At 38.4% G+C, this 15,981-nt stretch overlaps 1 protein-coding gene across 4 annotated transcripts in view; it reads right to left on the bottom strand.

The window, feature by feature from the left end:
* The window catches only part of LOC134538321 (neurexin 1), a 449,323-nt gene that overhangs the window by 407,914 nt on the left and 25,428 nt on the right, over positions 1–15,981 (bottom strand). For 3 of the 4 annotated variants that reach the window (XM_063379534.1, XM_063379535.1, XM_063379537.1), the window contains exon 2: positions 9,749–9,799. The exons of the other annotated variant lie outside the window; for it this stretch is intronic. In XM_063379534.1, coding sequence (XP_063235604.1) covers positions 9,749–9,799 — 51 coding nt within the window. The remainder of the gene's footprint in view (positions 1–9,748; positions 9,800–15,981) is intronic. 4 annotated transcript variants of the gene reach the window in all.

Here is a 15,981-nt window from a genome sequence, read left to right as displayed (position 1 = left end):
TCTAGGTTGTAGCCGCGTCCATGGCGAATATATCATCAACGTTTCGGTCGACATTGCAGTAGCCATCGTCAGTTGTCTGCTAAGGTTGTTACAAGTTCTTTTGCCTTTGACACTCTCGCCTGAGAGGAGCGTTTCCCGATTGGCTGCAGCTGTGGGCCAATCACAGCCTTCCTTTCGTCTAGTTGGCCTGTTGGTTTGGCCAGTCGGAGCTGGGCTTCTGTGATTGGGTGGGAGTGCTGGCAAATCAGTGGTCCCTTCTCTTCTGACTTGCTGAGCTGTTTGGCCAACCATAGGAGACCTGTCTTTTGTTGGATGCAAAAGCAATGTCGACCGAAACGTCGGTGATGCAATCGCCAAGGACACGGCTACAACCCAGAAGCCAAGCTACTTCAGACAATGGCCGTGAAAGCATGTGATCTTTATTAATATAATCGTTTGTTTCGGTGGACGGAATAGCAATGAACGTTAGTTCAGAACCCTCGTTCATCTAGCTAAAACTAAAATAGATATTCGTGTGAATGTGAGTGAGTGTCATTGGTAAAAATCTGAGTGAGAAGTTAGGATTACCAGTGTACAAAACTGTCAAGTAGCTTCATGTGGAAGGAACTGTATGAGTGCTGCTTTCATTTGAAGACAAACTTGTTTACCAAGAGACATACGCAGTGAAACATCAGCCCATGCCACTGTTGGGTCCCCCAGCAATAAAGGCTCTGAATGTTGTCTGTGTGAAGCACGTCACAGAAGTCTATAGAGTGCTGCTAACACGTACGTTTGTAAATGTAACGGAAGTATTCGTGTAAAATTACAAATATCTGTAAATTTTGTACATTCACTTGAAAACAACTACATCCCTACCAAAATAGTGCTCGCAGTAATACTGGGTTCAGGCACTTACACTTTGTGTTTGCCCCAGTACCTCCAATAGTTAAAACCGTTCCCTGAATAGCTTCCCAGTATAAACTGCGCGCTTTAATGAGAATAATAAAACCGAATAATATCCAATTATTGAAAATTTGATCATCTTTTCAATTTTTGAAAAAAAAAAAATCATATGATTGAATGAAACATCGATTAAAATATAAAATTATGCGCAAATAAAGAAAGACCTAGTATCTTCTCGAAAAAAACATATTTCATATGTGCAAAAAAATAACCATAGCCATGCGTTGTGCAAAGCTACAATATATTGTTTGTAGTAGAGACCTGCAAAATTCGCGGTTTCGATGGCCTCCAGGATAGACTGCACATACCCCTATACACTCGGGCAAATAACGCAAGTTCATTGGCTGCTGACTTGTAAGTCGTCTCAGCTGGTTTTGTCTGGTGATTCGATCCTTCTTTGGTTGAGGGTTTATAACTGGTTGAGATTCGTCCAGATGAACAGTAAGCCAATGGAAAAATTATCTAAGAGGTATGTGTGTTTGAATTCTAGCCTATCACCGAATGAATCCTCGAATTTTGCAGGTCTCTAGTTTGTAGTGTTACAATCTATTTCTTGGTAACTGGTTTCCCCTCCTGTACTAGTCGGGGAAGCGGTGCGTGGGACATATCCGGGGAGAGATGCCAGCCAAGGTCAAAGGTCAGCGGCGCAGCTCGCGTGCCGCGGGGTAGTTCGAAGGGCGCCCCGTTCGAGGTTGTGGGAGGGGGAACGAAAGTGGAGGTTACGGCGAGTCTGCGCTGCCCCGTGATTGGAGGAAGTGATCTGAGGAAGGTTGCTGGTTTGGGAAGGAGTGGGGGAGGGGGAAAGTTGAAGCTACGAATACAACAGACATTTCTTACCCCCCCCCCTTTTTTATCGCATTTCCCTCGATATTCCATGCGCGATAAAGCCTTGCCGCAGAACGTTGGTTGGGTTTTCATGGGGGGGGGGGAAGAGAGGCGGGAGTTACAGTCTACATAGCATCCGTCATTTCGAGACTATAAATATTATATAGGCATTCATTAAATAACGGTTCCAAGACGAAGCGTACAGAGATAATGCTCAAGGGTAAATATATAAAAAAAATTGGACGTGTGCATGTTCGTAAGGTCGAATTATGACGTCGTAAATCACGAACGATGGTATTTAAGTTGTCAACAAGCGAAATGTATGACCCGCAATGCTTACAGAATTAACAGTTTCCAGCTCGTCTCGAGTAAAGGTTTTGGGTAAAATATTTATTTTTCCCACTAAGCATTTATGTTAAGAAACTGGAGAAGAAGGTGAAAGTAGAGAGGAGACCAAATAGGAAGACCTAGGGGCAGACACGTGAAAGGAATGGAATTGAGACATTGAGACGATGGGTTGAACGAAGAATAATAATCCTGATTTAAACATACTCGACCGTTGCCTGGCATAGGTTGTGAATGATGATCACGATGATGGTGTTGATGGTGATGATTATGCAAGTAACCAATTTTTGTTGTATCTACAACTTCAATCATTCCGGGTTAATTTCGGTCTCGCAACAAAGAACTCTTTCTCAAACACTGAGTTGTGTGTTGAATTATTCTTCAATATTTATACCTATACGTCGCTCACAGTTTCATCATCGTATAGGCCTAGTTGTAATTAGAATTAAAACAATATGAATTTCTAACCATCTTCCAATATTTAAATGAAAACAATTCAAATTAATTTGTTATAGTATATTGTCATGAAAAAAAAACCTCAAGAATGGACAGCAAAGGTGAATACGCGAATGCACTCATAAATTCCATGAATCCAATCCACAAAAATACATATCAAATCCCGAGGTTTTCTTCTATGATAATGTCTGGGATGAATCGCATATTTTTCTTTCAATGATAAAATATCAGCAATGCCCTGAGATTTCGTGAGCGAAGCCGCGGGTGATTAGCTGGTTGTAAATATATTGATGTTCGCGTGTTCATCTTCCATGCGTCCGCGAATCGTTCATCCGACTGAGTATAAATTTTGCACACTCGGTCTTCGAAACACGAGAAAGGTAACTGTCTAGAGTTCTAAAGGTTACTTCGAGAAAACCCACCCCATTGAAGCAGAATTTAATTATTATTTGATTACAAAATTTTCGCCATTTTAGTGTTTATACTTTCTCCGTCTCCATGGCAACGGGCTTTTGCATTGTTGATGCATTCTGCGTATCCATGGCAACGGATTTCTGCAAAGGCAGAGGCGCACGAACGAGGAGGGTCATGTGTAATGAGAAGTGCGAGTGTGTTCTGCCCGCGGATTGTCGTGGCGAAGCATGGACACTCCAACCAGTGTTATTAAATATTCCCCATTGCAAGAATAATAATTTTTTTTAAAAAAAATAGAAGAAAAAATAACGTAGGCTTATTATAGTCTTCTGCAAATGACGCCCATCACTGGCTTACGATTCGCACTCAGAAGTGTCGAAATCAGCCGTCGTAAACATTAATGCATGCGATTGTTTACAATTGATACACTAGAAACACTAACTTTTGTAAAATGTTATTCAATGTTTAGTTAGGAGTTGACATAGAACATATTGAAATGCACTAGTACTCAATGGAATAACAAACACTCACTGCGATGTATCGCAGAATCACAGACACATGTGAAGTGACACAGATGTCATAATCAGCCATGTCCCATTGTTTTAATGGTTCTATTGGTCTGCTTGCATCCGCGGTCAATAACTATTCTGAGTCTATAGATTTAAAAGTTTTATTCTATGATTTACTCATCTTTTTTCTATGATTTTGAAAACAATATCCATGTTATTTATTGATACACTGTTAAAAATTTTCACTTTGAATTTACGAAGAATGCTGTTTACAAATTGTCCAGGAATTTTCGTAAATTTACCGCTAGCTTCGCAAATTTACGGACTATGAGTTCACTTACTTTGAACAAGAACACAAAATAATATTCTTGGTATATTATACAAAATTTCAGAAACTGGTTAAGTCTACAGCAAGATCACTCTTCTTTTGTTTACCTTTGTTTAGAACTAAACATGCAACTCGGGAGTCAGTATACGGTGTAGTTTCTACAGAGATTCAGTTATTTGAAATTACAAAGAACTCTTCGTTGGAAAACCAGTAAATTTACTGTAATTTCTAACAGTGCACAGACGCAGTAAAATGTCGTTATTTTTCACTCTATACAGATTTTCTATAAAACTTTATTTAAGATAAAAATAGTGATATGTAATCAAGTCCTTATTAACTTGGAATTCTGACCTTCACGCCATGTAAAGCAGAAAGCACACAATTACAACTAAGTTGCTGAAGTACTGCTTTAAATTAATTAACGTAAGTTGGCGAGGAAAGTTTATTGATTTTAAGAAATCGTTCACATAAAGAGCGACAAATAAAAATTTAAAAAATAGTAATATGCATCACTTAGCATTTCCCCATTGGTTCGTTGGGAGTGGTTCTGACTTCCGCAGTAGAAAGTGCCTGCATTTAGAGCTCTCGGAGCCGTTGCCAGGACCAGTATCCGAGGCATGATCCAAAAGGGTCACGAAAAGGGCGCGCGGATGCGAATATACAGGCTCTCCTCACCAAGTCAACACTACCTCCTCGCGGTACCAAGGTCGTTCACCAAAGTGGGATCTTCCGGGGAAGTCCTTGTCCCTCGACATCCTCAGATGTTGGGGAGAGGTATCCGGTGAGGTGGGAAAAGCCCTTCTCTGCAGGCAACAGCAGGTAGTTTGGACACTTTTCCTTGAGGGGTGAGAACTGTCAGGCTCTCACCGTCTGGGTGCGGCTTCTGCTGTGGTAAAAGGACGCAACCGGGCATGAAAGAACTCCGTAAGCTCAGAGGCCACAGGAGCCCTTTTTTCCTGGACCGTGTCAGTTGCCGTGCTGGCTTACAGGCCAACAGACCCTGTAAGCCTGCAAGTGCATGAAGAATTCAGGCAGTAGTGGGGTGGGGGGAGACCCTTTTTTTGATGCTGGTACTTCCCGCTTGGGTTTACTCTACCGGCCCAGGTTGCATGGTGCGGACACGCAATCGCACTGGCAATCGGTAGCTCTGATCGCTTATAGCATGACCAGAAGAGTCCCTCCCTCGTTGAAGGGCGGACTCAGTGAGCGGTGAAACAGCTCTGGCACCAGCATGGACGGCTATTAGAGGTTGGATGTACCCCGGGCTCGTTCTACGCGTTGTCTGAGGTGTCCCAGAGAGACTTTGTGATACTCTTAGGACGGGGTTTCCTCTTGGTGAAACACAGGTTAGCCGAATGGTGGGAATGGGTGGCAGTGATTCTGGGATGGGTCGCCTATAGACTCTCAATGTAGCATCTCATCAAACACCTTGAGGTTGCGATTAAATAGCGCATCCATTTCCCTGCGGCTCTCAGGAGCTCGTGTTGGTAATATACAGCCCTCACAAGAATAAACGCCAGTAAACCCAGCACGTTAAACCGTTGCAGCAGTTCTACTGCCGAATAACCTGCCCTTTTAGTTTTGGAGTAATTTTTGCATGTGTGTGTGTATGTATATATACACACACACAAACCAAATGTAACAATGCTTTAATTTACACTAATAAATAATATTACGAGCGTGTTACAAAAAGGATTACAAAATATTTCTATATTCGTTGTACTGAATTTCTGCAACCTAACTGCGGTATAAATTAGGAACCAGTTTCAGATGTTAAAACCCTGCTGCGTTGATGGGCTATCATTTAGACGGCTGCGGCCATATAAATTTTGATCTCACAGCCATTTTAGTTTCCCCCCCCCCCTCTTCTATTTATCTTGGAGAAGGTATATATATATATATATATATATATATATATATATAATGCAAAATAAAAGACCCTTGCGTTGGAGTCGCAGTGAAACGCACAAAGAATATACGACCGCGCAGCGAACGTAGAGTGAATAATTAACTATCCGGTGTGTTGGACGGGTTGGTAGAGGGAGGGGGGAGTAGAGGTGTTCGGTGTGTCCGCCTCGCGAGCTGGACACCAATAAATAATACCTCCGCAGCTAGTACTGCGGAGGTTCATGCGTTAGGGCCTGCTATCTACCCCCTCGAGTGAAGCCACGGCTAGCGGTCCTGCGCGACGCCTGCCTAGCCACTGTTAAATTATTCAGCTCCGCGAGTTCCTCACTCGACATTTTCCCCTTCCACTTCCCCCTCGGTCCCCAACCCTTCTTTTCTCATCAACTTTCCCCTGAACTCCGGCACCGAACACAGCCATCCAGCATCCTTCAGGTCGAGAGTATAGAGGCGTTAATCTATGGGGTGGGTGTACGTGCTAAAGTTTTAAGTCACTCCGGTTAATGCACGTAGATAAGAAGTAAGGGGGTTGGTGTGTGCAATCCTCGCCATGTTAATACTCTAAGTCAAAATCATAACGACACCCACCCTCCTTCCCGACGGCTAATTAACTTTAGGTTATAATTAAGTTTGATGCTAATTCCTTGCTGATGTGTTGTTATCATGTTGGTTTGGCATTATTCATTACATGGTGGAATTTTTACAATTTTTTTCTTTCCTGGCAAGTTATTTCCAAGCTATTAAACAAATTTATAACATATTTGCCACTATACAGCTACAATTTTGTTGTGCTATCCAACTGCTAACCAGTTGACTTCAACTTCAGAGCAGACACCTACTCCATAGAATTACATCTTCATGGGTTCATGGTGGTGTTAGTTTATGGAGTAAAAGTGTGTATTAAATTTAGTCATTCAGTTTAACTTGAAAAAGTCTTCGTACAGTTAAAAACATCGTAATTGTTGCAACCAAACATTGCACGCACCTTCCCGGACATATAAAATTATTAAAACAGAATAAAACTGGATAAAAATGTACATTCAAAATTGCCAAAATACCCTTATCGCTAACGCTGTAGGATCAGGCGCTGCCGCTAGAAATGCGCTAAGTAAAGCGTCTCTCGCTTTTTCAACGACTTCCCTATATTGTCCTACTACAATATTTGGTGTTAGTCTATGGAGTGTTTGAACTAACACTGAAGTCACTCTGCTTCATTGAGATACTCGTCTATGGTGTTTTAAGTGTCTGCATTAAAGACACGATTTCACTCTGGTTCATGATGATGTTAGTTTATGTTCTAAACATGGAGTTAGGAATTGTCAGGAGACGGCATGTTGTGACGTAACCTCGCCATGACCATATTTTTCCGCCCAAAATTTTGCAGCAATGGTGTTTGATAAGGTCTGATGCTTGTTAGTGATTATTAATAAGGATTTCCGTCGGAAAAACCGGTAACTTTCATGAAAAAGTCATTTAAAAAAAGTTTCCATAATGCAAACATTACACTCCAGCCAATGTTTCGGGCGTCTAACCAAATTGGCACAACAATGAGATGAAGGGGAAAAAAAACTGCTTCACACTGTTACCATGTAATCATGAAGAGTGGCCACACATAAGTTCTAAAATTATAGTCATTCTGGTTCATGATATTAATCTTTGGAGTGGATTTCTGTACTAAAGTTCAAATCACCATGGTTCGTATGGGTATTAGTCTATGGATTGGGTGTCTGTTCAAAATTTTAAGTCTTTGGTCATGGTGGTATCAGTCTATGCAAGGAGTGGGTCTTTGTACTTAAGTTGAAGGGCGTGTGTTCTAAAGTTTAAGTCTCTCTTATTCATGGTGGTATCATTCTAATGAGTGGGTCTTTGTACTTAAGTTGAAGTCACTCTGGTTCATGACGGTATTAGTCTATGTAGTGGGTGTCCGTTCTAAAGTTGAAATAACTCCGGTCAGCATTTTTTTTTTTACGAAAATAAGCTGTTGTGGTATAAAATCTTATAATTTTGTTTAATAGAATTTGAAATGAACTCGCTAGGAGGGAATCACAAAAATGTAACTATGAAGTAAGTGATGTGAAATAAAGATGTTTATAACACATCAGCAAAAGCCAGCATTAATGTCTCATTGCATCAAAAAAAGTTTGGCAATCTGGCTTGGGTAGGGGGAGGGGAGTGAATGTTCGTTCTCATTTTGAATTTAATTATTATCAAAGTTTGCCCATGCCTTCTAACTAAATTCTTACCTCCATACCTCCTCCATTTGTAGGGCATAATCATTTTTTTTTTTTACTTTTCACTGCTGTAGAGACAACGCGGGTCTGGTTATTGAAGACCGAGTTATGAAGGCCGTGTGATAAAGCCAGCTCGGATCAATTGTAACTGCTACGACGACATGCCAGTCATTCATGAATTGTATAATATGCAGAGGTTGTAGACAAATTTACAGGATTGTTTGCCTTTTTTTTTTTTTTGGGCAGTTAGGGTAACTGCCAGAAATTTCTTGCCAATTCAAAACGAGAAACTCTAGATTAAATGGCCCCGACTCTCGTGCCAAAATAACCTTCATTCGTGCATCGGATTTTTATCTGTTTATACAAGTTTTTTTTATGTTATGTTATTTATATAAATAATAAGTAATATCGTTGTTAATGCATTAAAATTATTGAATTTTTTTTTCGTTAGGTTAGATTTCCACCTGTCCAGGTTATCGTAGATAAAATTACAGTTTGGTTAGTTTAGGCCAGACACATTTCAAATGCTGCCAAATCGTAAAAATATTTGAATTTTATGCAATAGTGTGTTTTATTTGTTCCAGCCGAAAAGTTGCACGTGCGAGCGGTGAATTCGGATGTGTTCGGAACTGTTTGGGCGTCTATGAACTTCGTAACCGTTAGCATTATGCTTCAATCATATTGCACATCATCCACAAGTATGCTTAGTATTTATATTTTTTTGAAGGCATATTTTTTCTATGCCTAATTTCAGTGCAATGTTCGTTTGGTTACAAAAACAAATGAAACTACATAAATAGCAAATTCGTGGTCTCGGATAAACTTTTAAATGTCAGCGATGAGAGAAAATTCCACTTACTAGGTATGAGCAGGTTACTTTTGAAATAAAATAGAAAAGGGAAAGATGGATGGCAGATGCGATTTCCCAGATGATTTGTTTAAATGTCAGCGATGAACAGGGTAAAGTGAACTGTATAGTCTATAACATGATAACCAACTTCGACAGGTTATTCCTTAAGATAAGATAAGATAAGAAATGGAACTATATGGTTGGAAAATGCGGCGTCCCAGATAATGTTTGTACATGTCAGCGATGAACAGGGTAACGTGCACAGTATAGGGTCTGTCTATAACACGATGACCAACTTCGACAAGTTATTCCTTAAGATAAGATAATAAATGGAACTATATGGTTGGAAAATGCGGTGTCCCAGATAATGTTTGTAAATGTCAGCGATGAACAGAGTGAAGTGCACTGTATAGGGTTTGTCTAGAAAACGATGACCAAATTCGACAAGTTATACCTTACGATAAGATAAGAAATGGAACTAGATGGTTGGAAAATGCGGTGTCCCAGATAATGTTTGTAAATGTCAGCGATGACCAGGGTAAAGTGCACAGTATAGGGTCTGTCTATAACACGATGACCAACTTCGACAAGTTATTCCTTAAGATAAGATAAGAAATGGAACTATATGGTTGGAAAATACGGTGTCCCAGATAATGTTTGTAAATGTCAGCGATGAACAGAGTGAAGTGCACTGTATAGGGTTTGTCTAGAACACGATGACCAACTTCCACAGGTTATATCTTACGATAAGATAAGAAATGGAACTATATTGTTTCGAAAATTCGGCGTCCCAGATGATGTTTGTACATGTCAGCGATGAACAGGGTAAGTGCGCGCATCGGGTCTTCCTAGAACACGATAGCGGACTCCGGCGGAATACTTCTAGGATAAGATAAGAAATGAAGCCAGGCAAAAGGCAAACGCAGCGTGTTGCCTCACTTACCCGCACCGTCTTGCCCCTCACTACGGTGTTCACGCAGTGGAAGGCACCGCACTGCAACAAGAAAAAAAAATATCCGTTACGTGACGGGCACAAATTGCTGACGAACTGGCAAAGAAAAAAAAATTATCATAATAATGCTTCTACAACATACCATCGAGCCTGGCACACAGCTTACTGGATAGCTGGGGCTTTTATCGCCTCAATTTTCACAATCACATTTTTAATTTAACCAAGATCGACTTGCTAATCATGTACATTAAATAACGTAAACAAAAATCAGAAATTAAAGTTTATTTCGCTACGTGTTGCTGGGTCAGTAATTTTCAGATTAACAGCAATCAGGGCTTTCAAAATTAGTGAAAATCAAAAAAACAAAATTACACATGTTTCTTACAATAAAAGATTTACTAGCACGATGAATTTAAGTGAAAATTGCCTTCAAATTTGAACATTTGTTCAAACATTATACCTATTAAATAATTTCATCAATTAAAAATTAAAGATTTTTCTAGTGCGCTACCCTGGAAAGATTTTGGGGTGGATTTTAAAACATTTTAAGTAAATTGAAAAATTATGATTTTCAGCCATGTTTATAAATTATATTTTTATAGGTAATATTTGTTCGTGGGACATAACTATCTGTAAAAAAAATAATTTAAACACACTACACAAAACCAACTTTTAAAAAATTTTTTTAAAAAATCCTTTTTTTTGTACGTAAATTGTAGCAGATTAAAAAACATGTGTTTTTAACTTAAAGCCAGTGCGTTAAAGTCAGCAATTTGTGACGGATATTTTTTTTTCAGTGTATTCTCAAAATAATTAGCCAAACTTTGTTTTTGCATTTCAGTTAAAATTTAGAGAATTTCATATCGTTTATGTTCAAAATGTAAAAAAAATTAATTATAACTCCCACCAATGATATCAGTGTTGTATGCATATTAAGCACTTTTATAATGGTAAAATTTATATTGTTAGCATTGTAGCATGTTAGCATTGTTACATTTGTACATTTTCTAAGCGATAGTATGAGAGAAAAAATGCTCGTATGGACTCATTTTCCATCCCACGATGCATACGCAAATAACAACAAAATTATTATATTTAATTTAGTTCATAAATATTTACAGCATTAACTAAATTAAAATTAACTTTTTCAGAAACATTTATGTGATCACTCTTAAAACAAAAGTTTTCAAGAATCACAATCTTATTTAAGCTGAAAACATGAGTTCACAAATGAGGATTTATAAAATCTTCTGAAGCTTAGATAAAATTAGATTTAGTATTTTTACACGCCATATAGTTAAAACTACTATTTGTGTTACTAGCGACTTTGCAAGGATGGATGAGGATTCCTAACAAAGCATATTTTCTTTAGCTAAAGGAACTGACATTTGCAATTATTTTAAGCGTCCGACCCATCGATAATCCATTAGAAGGCTCGCATATTCACAGTATATTTGCAGTTATTAATTATTGTGACCTCTTGGCCTGCTGTTATTGAATCGGAACGGTATTTCACTCGCGGGTATGGGGAAAAAATAGTTACGCTGTAAAAATTTGTCATCTACAACACAGCCAATCCTGTTGTTTGTCTATTGTTTTATGGTATAAGATTTCTGTATCTTAAGAAAACAATTTTTCCGATCTGCAACATTTTAGTTCTCGGTATACAGCATTTTGTGGTAGCAATAATTTCGTGAATGGAACGGAAGTTGCATGGAACGGAAATGTGTAACTATGGTGCTGCCATCTGTGGCGGGTGGCGCAAACAAAAGTTATCAAAACCAAAGGGAAACTTTATAGTATTAACTTTTAAATGAATTTTAACAAGATGTACAGATTTTCATAAAATTCTTTGTTAAAAATCAGATCCAAAGTCGGAGACGTTTCATTATAAAGTTTCACCTTCCGCTCTGCAAATCGAATGATTCGATAGTCGACGTAGCTGTTACGGCAACGAATTGTAGCGGCGGATGCAAGAACAACATTCGCGTCGAAAAATTTGGTTGAAAACACAATTGCGGTATATTTATCCCGCTTGGCATTATTTTAAAGAATTCTACGTTGAATTTCGTGTCCGAGTTTCTTATTACAAGTGTATTTGCAATATGAGGCCGCATGAATTAGCTCATTACCGAGCTTAGTTCTTACAACATCACAGGCGAGTACAGAAAGATTCGCTCACATTTTTATTTTATTTAAATAAATCAAAGCCTACAGCCATATTCAATAACGTAGCTTCATAAGAGTGAATACATTTTTGTAATACTTCCTTTAGTTTTTTAGATTTTAACTTCTTACAGGCAAAAAAAAACGCTCTCCTTTGTCCTTATGCATTAAGCAAAGGTGAGGTAACTTACCAAAAACTTGTCATTTATTCAATTACATCGTTGTTTTCCACTGTATTGTCAGCTCTTTATGATTGAAGCCATTCCGGGCGAACGTACTCTATCATCTGAACTGACAATGTCAATGCTGTCACAAAGAAATGTAAATGGTGTTACGTCGGAAAAAAACTTAATAACTTGAGATTTTTTGCAGCCGAAAAATCCTCGAAATTTAATTTTTTTAATTATTGTTAAGAACCAAACTTACGCGTAAATCTTGCGTATTTTAATTTATACATGCATATTTTATTAAGTTGAAACCTAGTCTGTTGTAAGGCATGGGAATTTCGAAGATTTGTGTCAGTATGAAAAAATATTTTATTTCACTTTAGTGTTCAATGATCATAATAGTAATATTGAATGACAACTTAAGACGCGTAAATTTAATTTAAAATTAACTTGCAGCTAAAGAAATTAATTATATCTTTACACTAGACAATTTGACATACTCGAAAAAAATGTGAATATGTCAACGCGTTTTATTAAATATAAATATAATCAAAACTTTAATAATGTCCAGAAAACCTATTTTAAATTTTTCTCTCCTGTAATACAGCAGTGACCTAATTTGAGTATTACTATGCAAATTTACAGTTCGTATTTCATGATATGGAATATTTTATAAAAATTTCAGTTTATACCATTTATATACTTTAATTTTTTTTATTACACTGATATATCTACTTACTAATGAGCGCGCTGGAATTTTCTTAAACTTTCAGTCCTAGCGGAGGTGTGATAATCTGGCAAAAAACGCAATGTTATTAGTGCTATAGGAAATGATAGGGAACTTTTACATTTACTAAAACACAACACAGCTAATGGAATTAACTTGGAGAAAAGTACAAGTTACATTCGTTTTCCAATGCCCAATATCAGTCTGTTCGTGCCTGATGACGGTAACTTCGCAACTGTTTTGTCATAGGAAACCTTCTGTTTTCAGTGGTGTTGTCGTCTTTGTTTTGTCCACAATATTTGTTTATATTCATCGTTGTGTTCGTATATTTGCTGCGTCGTCCAGGTTTTGTTGTCTGCCTGAATTTACTGTTATTGTCGAAACTGTTATTTTTTCATAATTGAATTTATTCCTTCCACGGAATTCTTGTTCTGTCTGATATTTAAGTTTGAATGTGTTCGTCTGTGCTGTCGTAGTTATGTTGTGCACAATACTTGTTTAGATTCATCACTGGGTTTATCTGTTTAACCTCAGCTTATTTAGACTCTTGTCTGTAGATTTATGCCTTAGTTTACTTCAGAGGTGTTTTTATTTGAGAATTCCGTAAATTTTCTATAACTTGAAATAGATTTTTTCTTGAGTTAGAAATTTAATATAAACATATGTATTAGAATTCCAGAAAAAATTTATAATTCTTCGTGAAGATTCCAAATAAAATCAATATATAGTGAACACATTGTCGACCAAACCTAGTTTATAAAACAAAAGTTGCCTGCCCATTGCTGTGTTTTAGATTTCTCGGCTGCGTCAAAAGGGTAAGAAGATACTGCAGCAAAATTCAATTTTAAAAAAGTCACTGCATGGTTTTTACTTCGAATTCCCCCAGGGGAATAATCATAGGTGGTCGTAAGGTGGCGTAATAAGATCCTTTCCAAAAAAAAAGCGCAAGAAAATGTTTATTATTTAATAACTAAAACATGTCTACTGCGTTGTGTTTAAGTTTCTCCACCACATACAATGTAATACGCGTGTAAAAAACGTTTTCAATTATACGTATTATTAGATATCGAAATGCTGACAAATTTACGTGTAAGTGAATGAACATGATAAAATTAGTGAAACAATAAGTCTTCGTTATGAATAATTGTCTTGAGTTTTAGAAATCTGAGAAAATTTGCGGCATATAACTGGTTAAATATTTTAACGATAACATAAATTGCACCACGGCAAGAATTTACTTAAAAATTAAAATGCAATAATTGAACATAGTAGACGGAGCCAAGTCTTGACTGCGTCAAATGAAGCAGAATAAAAATAAATAAATTACTACATCTTAAAAAAGTGTCTTTCGAAACCGATAAAAATTATGTGTATTTCTCCACATTAATGCTTATATTACAATAGTGTAACAAGGAATTTTTTTTTCCAAACCATCACTTTTGACGCGTGACAAAATTTGTGGACGTGACTGACTTCCATTAATATATATACATATATAATATATATAATAAATATTATGCTAGCTAATTATGTTAAGTAATTTAAACCGGTTCATGTGCAATATTTTCAAATATGATTTTAATTAAAACAATTATTTTTTCTCGTAAATGTCTGTTGAAAAACTAGTGAAAATTAATGTCTGTAAGTATGTGTGCCGAATATTTAATGGCTAGGATTTTTTTGTATAATCATATTAATGTTTACGTTCCTCGCGCAGTTAAGGCTCTGTTTCACTCGCCATTGTGATTTTTTTCCCGTCATTTCAATTATTTATGGGTTATTACTGAAGTTCTGCATCTGTAGTTCTAACGCTAATAGTTGCAACGGATACTGCACTTTGGGAATTTCCGATGAAAATATCAGTGACAAAACAACAGATGCAAATGAAGGTATCGTGATACATATATATTTTTTGAAGTTATACTTCTAATGCGACTCCCAACAAGGTTGTGTTAAACGTTTAATGCTACCATGGAGAATTATTTGCATGCAATTAAAAACTATTTTTTGATGATGACAAATTAGTATAACTACTCACGCGCGTACCTAAGTACACGCTTTTTTTTTTTGAAATAGTCAATATATAAGAGAAACGACGAGAGGGAGAGAGAGGAGAAAAAAAATCAACGTTGAGTGTGGAACAGAGCCTTAAAAGCAGCACGTTCACAATAATGAGCTGGTGTTCACATGGCGTGAGTGGCGGTACTGCGACCCAGTGGCGTAGCCAGGATTTGTGTATGGGGGGTGTTAAGAAGCATGCCCAAACCCCCCCCCCCCCCCACCACCACCACCACCACCACCTCCCGTATTAAAGCGGGGGGTCCGGGGCCCCTCCCCCGGGAAAATTTTGATTTTAGGGTGTAAAATAGTGCTTTTTGAGCAGTTTTCGGTACTTAAATTTAAATATTGTAATGGTAAAATTTTTATTAATTTTAATATGAAATTTGTTTGAGTGATGAATAAGAAATTAATTAAAGATTTGGTGCTAAGGGGGGGGGGGGGTTGAACCCCTAGACACCCCCCCCCCTGGCTACGCCCCTGCAGTGCGACCCCAAGCACATTCGGCGGCAGAAGCGCCACGGAGGATGTCGGATGTCGGGGGAGTCCCACTGTTCCGTGGGCTTGTGTCGACGAAGGCGAGTGCAGGATGAGGGGAGGTTCGCTGGAATTTATTCATCATCCAATTAGGAAGCTCGTGGTGGGGGCCCCCCGAGGCTCTAATCGGCGAAGGAGGGGTCGACAGGGTTGGGAGTGGGGGGAATGGTAAAGGGAAAGGGGTTGCGCCGGACGTCTCTTCAGCGGCCGGGTGGTCAGCCCGATGACGACGGGTCGGCCGGCGAAACGGCAATCGATAGCAATTATTACACGCGCGGGCAGGCCGGGGTCGGGACAAAGGGATTGGCAGTTAAGTCCCCCCGCCTCGTCAGGGGTATGTGTGTGTGTGTCAGTGAGGCGGGATGATAAGCGCGACGCTCCCTGGTGCTTCTAGCGTGGGTGTCGCCTCTGGACTGGCGCGCAGTCTTCTCGTCGTCACATGATAACTGTGAAATTTGAGTGGTGACTGCAACATTGTAAGGCCGAGAAATGAAGATAAAGGTGCAATGCAAGTCCCTTAAGTGCTTTCAAGAATCTGTACTGGTTGTTTTACGCCTAAAAATTACTCT

Source organism: Bacillus rossius, chromosome 13 (genome assembly GCF_032445375.1).
Source record: "Bacillus rossius redtenbacheri isolate Brsri chromosome 13, Brsri_v3, whole genome shotgun sequence".
NCBI lineage: Eukaryota > Metazoa > Arthropoda > Insecta > Phasmatodea > Bacillidae > Bacillus > Bacillus rossius.
Note: the sequence above shows the minus strand (reverse complement) of the source record. Positions and strands in the feature narration are given on the sequence as shown.